The sequence below is a fragment of the Sinohyriopsis cumingii genome, chromosome 6, assembly GCF_028554795.1.
Source record: "Sinohyriopsis cumingii isolate HCF-2022 chromosome 6, ASM2855479v2, whole genome shotgun sequence".
Classification (NCBI taxonomy): domain Eukaryota; kingdom Metazoa; phylum Mollusca; class Bivalvia; order Unionida; family Unionidae; genus Sinohyriopsis; species Sinohyriopsis cumingii.
The window spans coordinates 53,970,713-53,983,456 of record NC_142966.1 but is presented as its reverse complement, the minus strand read 5'-3'; the positions used below and the strand labels follow the sequence as shown (position 1 = coordinate 53,983,456).

General features: G+C 33.4%; 1 protein-coding gene across 1 annotated transcript in view; it reads left to right on the top strand.

Moving 5' to 3' along the window:
- The window catches only part of LOC149796955 (periodic tryptophan protein 2 homolog), a 56,567-nt gene extending 45,047 nt beyond the window's left edge, over nucleotides 1–11,520 (top strand). The window contains exons 16-19 of the mRNA XM_089961628.1: nucleotides 1,985–2,156; nucleotides 3,507–3,725; nucleotides 8,296–8,521; nucleotides 11,302–11,520. Of these exons, the coding sequence (XP_089817754.1) occupies nucleotides 1,985–2,156; nucleotides 3,507–3,725; nucleotides 8,296–8,521; nucleotides 11,302–11,500 (816 nt within the window). The 3' untranslated portion in view covers nucleotides 11,501–11,520. The remainder of the gene's footprint in view (nucleotides 1–1,984; nucleotides 2,157–3,506; nucleotides 3,726–8,295; nucleotides 8,522–11,301) is intronic.
- Nucleotides 11,521–12,744: the final 1,224 nt, after the last annotated feature.

Here is a 12,744-nt window from a genome sequence, read left to right as displayed (position 1 = left end):
ATCTGGGTTGAAATATTGAAATTGACAAAATACAGGGTAATGCAATCTTAAAAGCAGTTTAGTTTTAATAAACAATTATTTCACATTAGGTCTCAGCTTTGTTTCCATACAATTTGTTTCTGTTTTTGTGTATAGCAAGGCACTAGCCCTTAGGGGTGATGGCTTATGAAATGTTGACTTTTTGACTTTTTAAAACTTAGTACATTTACATAGCTACGAGTCCAAACAATGCAAAATCACAAAAATTACAGGTTTTTATGCACTTTGTGTGCTACTCAGAGTTGAAACTCTATCGAATAGTAACAGTCATTACAATTTAAGGTATGGAAAAAAGTGCCCTGTCACTAGCTAGATGAGTATTTAAAACAGATTAACTCATTAAACCCTGGAGATGCTTTTAATTTTTGCCTGTTAACAGGGTAGGAAATGTATTATGGGGTTTCTTCTGCATACATCAAATGCATCTGCTGCTAAGAGATTTTAATTTAGCAGAATGTCTAGTCATGTTAAAGATCTTGTTGTGGATTGGCTGTTTTGCTTGCACATGTGCAGAAGGATAAAAGTTTGACTTTTTTGGTTTTGTTTTGGAGGTTTTTGTGTGTCTTTTATGACCTATCATTTTCATGTCCTGGCCACTACTTAATCCAGTTCTCCAACTTATCCTTCTTTTAGCAAAGGTTCACCTGTCCTTGTGCAGTTTGGACTGGTCTGCTTTAGATCTCAGCCCCAAAAGTCTCAAACCCGGACACAAACTCCTGTCTTGATAACCTGTAGTTTTTGGAACCCAAAAATTGCGTGTCTAAAAATATGTTTTCCTTCTGTATTTGTAATGCAAGTTGAAGGTCAATATTATTTGATATCATTGTAGAGCTGCATTTGTCTACTTCCTTGTAATACCATCCACTTTGGTGTATCTTAAAAGACATTCATGGTACAGAGTTCGAAAGTAGGGTACAACCGCATGATGTGTGAACATGGCATGCGGGGTTAATGAGTTAAAGATCATAGACTCCTTATCAAATACAAAACATAAAGTGTATGTTGATAAGTGAATTCTGTAAGCCTGACACCAATCATTGAGATCACATTGGTTTTCCACAACAGTAAGCCCTTACAGGCAATTCACAAGTTCTTGCTTTGGTCTTACACAAAAAAACACATAAGACTCAGTAACACCCTTTTCTGTGTCCAAACTTGGTAGACATGATAATGGTGACTACTGGTAATGACTAATGAGTTAGCATTGGTATCTTTGGTACTTTCAATCAATAAACTTATGAAATTAACCAGGTGCCAGAAATAATTTGCATTTTAGTGCAATTAGATGACACGTTTATAAATTAGGCAGTTATATAGAAAAAAGAAAGGGAAGTCTGTATGCTGTGGTAGAATTCTGGATAATCTGGAGTAGAAGTTAAGCATATAATGCACTGGTATGTCTGGAAGCCTTGTAATTTCACAGGGTGAGAATGCAGATATTTTAGTGGCTAGTAAGATTTTAGTTTTGTAGCTTAAGGTCATCATGATACTTACTGTAAGAAGAAAATATAGTTAAAAAAAGCCACTCCTATATAATTTATATCCATTTATTTTGATGTAAGCCACTCCTATATCATTCATATTCAATCATTCTGATGTGAACATTGGCAGGTGTTGTTAGACAAGAAGGTGAGCTGTCTTGCCAGTATTGTTGCAGAGTTCTTAATGGATGTTTTCATGTAACATTTAAAAAAAGAATTCAATGTGGATTTTGTAACTTTCCCAAAAGTATACAGACATTATATGAAAGATGTTGAAAAAGTACAACCCAGTAGCTCTAAGGGGGAAGATTTTGGGGGACATAGACTACAAATTGAGTACTTCCTGCAAGCCCATGTTTAAGGTGCAACAATGCCAATGTTACTTGAGTTATGAAGTCAATGTATATAAACCAAATTAATTTTAGAGCTTATTGTGAAACAAAAGAAAAATGGCTTTTCTGCAGGAGTTTTTGGACAAACGTAAGATGACTGAGTGGGGCAGTTTGGCCCTAGTGGACAGGGGAGAAGGAGATGATGGGAAGGTTATCAGCCTGCCAGGAGTAAAGAAAGGAGACATGTCTTCTAGACACTGGAAGCCAGAGGTCAGGGTGTCTTGCATACAGTTCTCACCTACAGGTCAGTTCTGGCACTATAGCTTTTAATTTAGTGTGCTTCATATTCTTACAGTCCAGTTTATGGGACTAACCCTTACTTTTAGGCAATGTATTGTCTTCAAAGAACCCCCTTCTATTAATGTTAAGACAAAATGAAAAGTAACCATTTTATTTTAATAAGTTTGAAAAGTTCCATGGTACCTAAGGATTTTGTTTTTAGTATTCCACTTTTTGAAAGTGAATACTGATAATTTCACCCAAGTTAAATAAAAAAGAGTAAGGTTTTTTATTTGATTTTCTTTGTATTGTATAGTGGAAACTATCTCAGTGTTCCCATTCTCAGTCATTGTATGAACACCAATAGCTAGTAATATGTATGCGGTAATGTAAATAAACAGCCACCAGTCTAATCAGACCCACTTGTGCCCTGTTCAGAAAGAGGCCACTAGAATTAAAGGGGTTTACTTGTTGGTTATGTGGGGTTTTTATTTTACAGCATGTTTAAGACATTGTTGGCAATAATGTTTTGGGATAGTACCAGCCAATACCTTTTTGACCATTTAATGACTCAGTGTGCTCATTATGGCCAGTAAACTCTCCTTAATACAAAGGTTCATTTAAACTTAGACCTAGGGCAATCCTAAGAAGCTTTTATACCCCCTGCATAATTTTCCAGAATTTTGTGCCTTTCATGGAAAATTCTGCCATTCAGTGGGAAGCAACCATGAAAATTTTTTGCAAGCCTGTGCTCATGGGGTCAACCTAATTTTGCTGCTGATAACAAAACCACACCTAAATTAATATTTATGATTAAAAATCCTATATTGGCAATGGATAACTCTAGGCATTGATGAAGAAATTAATATTGACTGTAAATGTTGACAACACCCACCCACCCCTGCTTTACCACCAAGAGCTGTACAATTAAAGAACTTAATTAAAAGAAACTTCTATTATTGGAGGCTAGATTTCCTGCTGATCACAGTACATGTCAGAAAAATAGGAGCTGTGTGCCTTTCCCAAGGACACAACAAAACAACCAACCTGGGTGGGTATCAAACCCAGGATCCTTGGATTTTGAGTCTGATGGTTGCTCTATCAACTGAGCTTACAATGGTCATACTCCGAGAAGGAGGGGGTTATTTTCTTTGCTAATGTCCAAAATCTCAAATCCAAAGCATGAAGTCTCATTTTCCATAAAAAGTTATGTTAATGTTACTTCCATTGGTCTAACTGCTAACTTGGTATGATATAAGTGTGGAGAATGCAGTGTAGTTCATCAGAAGTTGAGCTTTTTAATCATTCCATGGAATTAATGCAATGTCATTACTGTTAATGGTTTTTAGCCTTATTTCAATTCTTTTAAATACAGGACAGGCATGGGCAGCTACAGGTACAGAAGGACTGTTAATTTACTCACTAGACCAGAGTCTTGTCTTTGATCCATTTGAATTGGAGATCAGCATCACTCCTGACAGGGTTAAGGACAGTCTGGCAAAGGGAGAGTACTCCACTGCACTCATGCTCAGCTTCAGGCTCAATGAGCAGAATCTCATACAGGAAGTGGTTGAAAACATTCCAGTCTCAGACAGTAAGGTTTTAAATAATTAATTATGTGTAAGAAGAAGAAAAAAATACACTAAAAACAGAGATGACAACTGCTCCCAAAAATTGGCCATCCTTCCAAGGAAAATCCTAGCTCCAATTGAAACATAACAAACCCCAATTTTTCTGCCACTCAAAATTGCATAGATTTGCTTGACTTGTTTGTTTCATAAAGCAGATGTCTTTTCTTTGTGATGCATTTGCCATTTTAGACAAATCATAGCCATGAAACAAATGGAAAGCCCTTGATTCTTTTGGTTGAATATAAATTACTGTATTTTCATTGGTTACAATTATGTGTCGCTTTTCATTAGCTGGTATTGTTTTTATTCAGTCATTCTTTCCCACTGTTCGAGTCTAGTTATTGTTATTTGGCCATGAACTCATGGATTTGTCTCAAAATTCTGTCTCCTAAGTTGAATCTGCAACCAAAACAAACAAAAAAATTGAAATCACATACAGAAATATCAGAAGTATGCTGAAGATTTTCTTGGCATGACAAAATCAAGACTTGGTGATTAGGTTTCATTTTGCATGTGGTGTAGGACTGACTTTAAAATAACTTGCAGTGGAGGAATAGTTTAGAAAGAACTTCAAGACACAAGAGTTAACATTTTCTGAGTCAGGGCTTAAAGTAGAAATAAAGAATTTAGGTGCTGTGTAATAGTGCTTATTACAAAGCACCTAAATTTAGTTTGTTTGGTGGTGTATGTGCTGAAAATGGTTTGGGCATTATAAATGCAGAAATAGTTCTTACAGTCTCTATATTAGAAAGAGCCTACCAATTGCGATTGCCAGAAAAGCTGAGCTTATGATAAGCATGATTTTTTCCCATTGGCATCAGTAAGTCTTAAAATATGAGGCAAAGAAGAAATATTTCTTGTTAATATTATATTGTGTGCTTATGTCATTACTGTTGATTTTATTTTTAAATGTTGGTAAACAAATGGCTATGAAAGTGAGTAAAACATATCTAAAACATGCATTACAATTAAGGATTTTTACCCCCTTCCCATAATGCAAAAATGCACTAGACTGTTCCATTTTCTGTAGATCTTTTAAAAAATTTCAGAGCAGCATTCCACTCAACCTGCCAACCATCAGCGTGTATTTGTATCTCCACTGCTCAGCTGTTATGTTTTCCCAGGGATTGGCATCTTTGTGGAAAGTGTTACAAGTCTCAGACATGTCACCAAACAAAATTAAATGGTGCAGAAAGATCACATTCCAACAGCATTTTTAGTTACTAAGAAGGAGTGGTTAGGTTGTGTATATTCTTTCAAAAACTTGTACAGCAGGTGTCATAAAACACTAGTCACTCAAGCTTTCAAAACTGTTCTTTGCTAAGTAAATTATCTAAATTTCGAAAGATACCCATCAAAACTTTGCGGCATGTTTTGCATGTTTTTAAGTGACAGAAAAAGTAAAAGCAACAAGTTTAGTAACATTCAATAAATAATTTATTTCCCCAAATTGAAGTGTAAATTTGAAAAGAATTTACAGTATTGTGAATTCAGTCCCAAATAGTCCTTCAAGTTCTATCACATGTCCAAAAGTTTATTGTTCCGATTAAATGCCAATATTGGATGTATTGATGTGCCAACAGTCATGATGTATCACAGTGATATAATCCAGAATGTCCTTGAATGAATTCACAATAATCATGAAATAGTGATTTAGTCCAAAATTTCAGTGAGCACATTCTAATTCTGTTGAATAATTTAAATAAATTATTCCTCTCAAGTTATATCTGAACACAAATGAACTTAAAGTAGAAATAAAGAATTTTGTTTACTTCAGAATCAGTTATAAAAACTTCAGAATGATAACATGACCAGGATGAGGGTCAAACGATTGCTTTTGGAATATTCTAAATTTTGTACACAGGTTTAGACCTTGAATTAAAGTAAATATGTTCTTTATAAATGATCATTATTTTAAAATATAATCTACAATTGTAGATAAAAATTAGTTATTTAATATGTTGTTACAAATGACCCTTACAATCTATAACCATGAACAAAAGTTAAGCACACAGTATAGATATATATAACAATACCAAAATTATACCTATTCTTAACCATGGGTTAGCAGTTCTTGAAGCACCATGTACATATTGTGAATATCAAATGCAAAATCTATGTTTATGACTAATTGGGTTAATTAATGTGAAAAATATTCAATATATTTGGATTTTGAATTATTGGTTTAGAGTTATGAAAATGTGAAATAATAGATTTCTGAAATAATGATGGAATCTTAAATTGTAAAGGGGAGAAAACTAATTGCAGGGTAAATAGTATCAGAAAATTGCTTTTAAAGTATGGATTTGGTGATGCATGGTTAAGACAAGACATTGGCAAATGACAGCTATGTTATGAACAGGGCAAGTTGCTGCTAATGTCAATTACAGAAAGATACCAGCATAGTTTTCATGATACAAACTATATTACAAGCATGGAATTTACTGCTCATAGCAATTACAGAAGGATACTATACTAGCATAATTGTTATGATGACAGCTATGTTAATAACGGGGAATTTACTACTCATAGCAATTACCGAAAGATACCAGCATAGTTGTTATGATGACAGCTGTATTAAAAGCGTGGTATTTACTGTTCATAGCCATCACAGAAAGATACCAGCATAGTTGGCATGATAACTATGTTAAGAGCAGGTAATTTTCTAATCATAACAAAATAAATAATGACACCAGCATAGTTGTTACAATGACAACTATGTTTAGTGCATGGAATTTACTGCTCATAGTAATTACAAAAAGATGACAGTATAGTTCTTATGATGACGACTGATTAAAAGCATGAACTTTACTGCTTATAGCAATTACAGAACAATACCAGCATTGTTATGATAACTATGTTAAGAGCAGGAAATTTACTGCTTATAGCAATTACTGTACAATACCAGTATTGTTATGATAACTATGTTAAGAGCAGGAAATTTACTGCTTATAGCAATTACAGAACAATACCAGCATTGTTATGATAACTATTTTAAGAGCAGGAAATTTACTGCTTATAGCAATTACAGAACAATACCAGCATTGTTATGATAACTATTTTAAGAGCAGGAAATTTACTGCTTATAGCAATTACTGTACAATACCAGTATTGTTATGATAACTATGTTAAGAGCAGGAAATTTACTGCTTATAGCAATTACAGAACAATACCAGCATTGTTATGATAACTATGTTAAGAGCAGGAAATTTACTGCTTATAGCAATTACAGAACAATACCAGCATTGTTATGATAACTATGTGAACAGCAGGAAATTAACTGCTTATAGCCATTATAGATACCGTTATATTTTTCTTTGAAGATAAAGTATGACGATGTTACTATAAAATTAAAAATGAATATCACTTTACGCCAACTTATATCTTTTGTTATTATAACTTGTCATATTTTTGTTATGATAATTTATCATATCTTTTGTTACAGTAACTTTGTTAAACTATGAAGAAGGTTCATACTTTCATCTGTGTATAAAAATGAAATTATAGACAAATTTGCTGATGTGCAAATAAATTATTCAAGTCTGTTCATGTCAAATTTTCCAATCTTTATTAGTAAGGCCTTGAAAGTCCAAGAAAAAGCAATGGGAAGTATGTAAAATCTTCCATTTGGTATCAATATTATAATATATATATATATATATATATATATATATATATATATATATATATATATATATATATATATATATATATATATATATGAGTAATATCTTCTTTCTCTACTATTTGTGCACAGTAATACGTGAATTTAAAACCATTATGAATGTCACTGTTACAGGGCAAAATACACTACATTTATATTCATGATCATTTTAACATGCTGTCAGTGTTTGGTATGCTCATCTCAGTGCCCTGCTTCTCATTGGGTTGTTGGTTTGGATGTCAAAGCTGTGTGTGTGTATATATATATATATATATATATATATATATATATATATATATATATATATATATATATATATATATATATATATATATATATATATATATATATATATATATATATATATATATATATATATATATATCTATCTATAGATCAGGTGTGTGAACAATATTTATTTTTGCAAAAAAATAAAGAGATAAAACAGAAAAATACAAATTTGACCCAATGGTCTAGATAGATGATCATTTCGGATTAATTATATTGAAATTCATTAGGGCAGCATTCAATGTTTTACCATGTTCTTTGCATCACACTTAGTCCTTGACTTTACTTCATTGGCATGTTCATGATACACTTCTTATTGAGGATATGTGAGGTTACGAATATCATATATTAAAATGATTATTTAGTGTCTTCATTTTTATTTTCATAATATTCTGTTGTTGCAGATTTTACAGGTCATTTATAAAGTTTTTCATGAATTTCTCTACAGCCTGACTTATTAGTGGAAGATACCGTTAATGCCAGGAAATGATAATGAGGATAGCTCATTGGAAAATGGTGATTCTTCAATCCAGAAAAATATAAGAAATAATTCTTTACCCATACTTAACTTTACATTTCAGTTGATGTTTTGGTGAGCAATCTACCCGATGTGTATGTTGACAAGTTGCTTGATTTTGTTGGAACACATATTGACTTCTCTGCTCATATTGAGTTTTACTTACTGTGGTTACAAACATTGCTCATGAATCATGGAAACAAACTCAAACAGAGGTCACAGAAGATTATGGCCACGCTGCGGAATGTGCAGAAAAATGTGACAAGGAAGCAGGAATCCCTAGGCAAACTGTGAGTAACTGATGCCATGATACATAATTTTGTAAGGAAATTAAATGTAATTTACTGTGAATTATCTTTTAATCATGGAATACCATTTTTATGGGATTTTGTAGTTGCTATTACCCATACTTCATTTGTCCCATAATACTAAATAAATAGTAGGAGTAGGATTAATTTAGTGAAATATGCTTGCTTCCATATCCTAACTGTGCTTGTTTCCATATCCTAACTGTGCTTGTTTCCATATACTAACTGTGCTTGCTTCCATATCCTAACTGTGCATGTTTCGATATCCTAAATGTGCTTGTTTCCATATCCTGTGTTTGCTTCCATATCCTAAATGTGCTTGTTTCCATATCCTAAATGTCCTTGTTTCCATATACTGTGTTTGCTTCCATATCCTAACTGTGCTTGATCCCATATCCTGTGTTTGCTTCCATATCCTGTTTGCTTCCATATCCTAACTGTACCTGCTTCCATATCCTAACTGTGCTTGTTTCTGTATCCTAACTGTGTTTGCTTCTGTATCCTGTGTTTGCTTCCATATCTTAACTGTGCTTGTTTCTGTATCATAACTCCTTGCTTCCATATCCTAAATGTGCTTGTTTCTGTATTGTAACTGTGCTTGTTTCTGTATCCTAACTGTGTTTGCTTCTGTATCCTAACCATGCTTGTTTCTGTATCCTAACTGCTTGCTTCCATATCCTAACTGTGCTTGTTTCTGAATCATAACTGCTTGCTTCCATATCCTAACTGTGCTTGTTTCTGAATCATAACTGCTTGCTTCCATATCCTAACTGTGCTTGCTTCCATATCCTAACTGTGCATGCTTCCATATCCTAACCATGCTTGTTTCTGTATCCTAACTGCTTGCTTCCATATCCTAACTGTGCTTGCTTCCATATCCTAACTGTACTTGTTTCCATATCCTAAAAGTGTTTGTCCCTGTAACCTAATATTTTACATTTGACATTATTCAGAAAAATAAACTCTAAATATTGTTTATACTGACAGATAAAATGTGTTTGCAATAAATGCCAGACATTTACATGTATTGAATACCATTAACCTGGATTACTATTATAATTATATAAATTAACATGTATGGCATACTGTTAATCAATCTAGACTGCTGTTATAGATTAACATGGATACTGTTAACCCATCTGGACATGTATAATAACTGTGTAGATTAACATGTATTACATACTGTTAACCCATCAACGTTGCTTATTAAAATATTGGACAAGCTTCAATATAAGATTCAGTTTCAACTAACAGTCATGGAAAGCAAAAGACAAATCTGCCAGTTATAAATGAAGGAGATGCCAAAACAACCAGCTTACCAATGAGTTTTTCATGATCTTACTATCTCTCTCTCTCTCTCTCTCTCTCTCTCTCTCTCTCTATATATATATATATATATATATATATATATATATATATATATATATATATATATATAAATTTAGCATATATTGTAATCTTTGTTTCATGAACGTGTGACATTTATATGAATTTATGCTGTTCATTTACCATGTACAATTAAACATGTACCTATTTATAAAGATTACATCACTTTGTAGAATTACTTATTTAACTGAAAAACAGTAATTTGTGAGATCATGAATCAAAGTAAATAAAACAGCTGTGTACATCTAACTGAAATATAATCTGGAAAAATGCAGTTTGGTAAAAATAATGTTAATAAAGCAAAATCTGCATCCGATATTTTGGGGAATAAAGATATTAGTGATGCTAAGCAGAGTTTTCACTGTGTAACTACTGTACATTATTGTAAAGTACTGTACATTATTGCAAAGTACTGTACATTATCGTACTGGTTTTCTGGGTAAACCCAAAGAGGCCTATGAATTATGTACCTTAATTTAATTTCATGTTGGAGCAATCAGGAAATATGCTCATGCAAAATAATATCAAAAATAGTCATAGTAGTTCATAGCGGGTTATTGATGTGGTTATTGAAAGAGTTGGGCATTGCTGTATGATGTGTCAAGCTTGCGAAGTTTGAGATTTTTTTGTCTACAAATGTTGGGACACAGAAAATGATGTATTTTTTACATGCATACAAGTCTTGGGACAAGATTTACAGCTGTTACAGCAAACAAGATATGATGCTTTATCATGGTACTTTATCGCCTTGCATATTTCAGCATTTGACAGAGTTTTCAAACATTTTCCAGCGTTTACCATCTATTTTTACACTGTATTTGATATTCTTTTGCATGAGCATATTTCCTGATTGCTCCAACTTGAAATGTGGATGAGTGGTCTAAAGCGCTTACTGTTTCGGATCACTGCCATCTCACCCTCTGTCTGCATGGGTTCGGGTCCAAGGCTCGGCTACCCTGGGTACGTGGGAAAGCCTGCCAGTAGCTTCTCGTGGGTTGGTGGTTCTTCCCTGGGTTTTCCAGGGCTCATCCTCCACCAGTTATACTGGCCACCATGTATGGCCTATCTTGTGCTGAAAAATGTCGTTAAACCCTAGAACAACAACAACAACCAACTTTAAATTAAGGTGGATTTTGTTTAGAAGAGCTTTGAAGTGTTTACATTGATTTTGGTAAGAACATGGCTGAAACTCTGTATACTCACCACAGCTGTAAAATGGCCAGATGTTTTGTTCCAAAAGTGTCTGCTTTTTTTGGCAAGTTTTATTGTTATATGTATGCTGTATTGAATGCCAAAATAGGTAGTTAAATAGGTATATTGTGTATAGGTAGGGTGGTAGACAGATAAAACTGAAGCTTACTATTTTTTTATTAAAGGTGTGACCACAATCAATACAGTATTGCCTATCTTTTGGCTCGTGCCAGGGCTAAGCGGAAGAGAGAGGAGGAAGTGACCAAAGGGGATGGAAAAGAGGACTCAGGGCTTGAGAAAGATGGGGATGGGGAGGTGATGGCAATTGATGCTCAGTCAGAAGATTCCTTCACAATGTCAGACCTTTTGATGGAAGAGTCATAACATTAAAATTTTTATCGTTATATTGCACTTGTGTTGTTTGTAACAACGTCATATATTGACAAGATAAAGTTCTTTTTGTGACAATAGCCAAAAGTTTACAGACAGGGGAAAGAAAAAAACTTGAATCCTGTTGGAAATGAAGATCTGCTGACTCTTGCAATTTGACCATAAAGACTTAGTGAAATGACCCATAAATTCTGATCTTATTGAATAATAAGAAAAATGACAAAAATATAACATTGTGATCAAATATTGGTTGGTTCAGGTAGGTCGGGATCTGGGTTTTCATATTAGATACAGTGGTGTTGTTAGGTGACTAGACTAACTGTACAGTAGTACCTCAGATGCTTTAATCTGCCAGTTTTTTTAATGAAAAATGCTTGATTGATCAAGCTTTTGCTTTTATATTATTGGATTATCATTAAATCTTTTCGAACAAATGAAGATATCTTAAGGCAAGATGGACAATCGGACTAAAAAAATTTTGTAAACAAATGGCACAGAGGTATACAAACGACTATTAAGATTCTTGTCCATACTTGGAAATCAAATAGAAAATGCTACAGTTGTATTTATTGGACATTATGTCATGTTGATTTGAGTACTGCTTATGACAAATGAGATGATTATTGCCACCAACTGGAATTTAAAAACAAAAAGAAAGATTACATTGAGTTAAGAACAAAACCATCGTTCTTAATAAAGTCTTAGAACTGGAGTTTCTTAAATAAAACTGAAGATTGTTAAGGTCAAAGTGCATTTTACAAACTATTTAGCTGTACAAACTGTTGCCTTCATTTGTATTATATGAATTTTTCACTGTATGTTTTCCACATCAACACTAGCAGTACACACATTTCACTACACCTTACTGAATATTAGTCAAACTTGTGGAAAAAATATTGTCAGCCATATCAGGTCTTGTTTGATTTGGCAGGTCTGGAAGTGCGTCAAAACTTACACCTCAGCATACATTGTGTCTCAGTTATGTATTCTGGGAAGGGCAAAAAGAATATTACATATCAAATCAGGGCTGTGAGGTCATTCTGGAAGGTACCCAGGATATTTTTTTAAGGGTCACAGCCAAATAAGGTTGGGAACCATTGGTTTAACTGGAATACCCTTCCATTTTTCAAAAAAAAAAATACTTTAACAAATAAAAAATGAAAACTACAGGCTCTGACAGCACAATAGTTCACTAAGTTTGGTGAAATTCCCTTACAAATCAACCAGTTTCGCAAGTC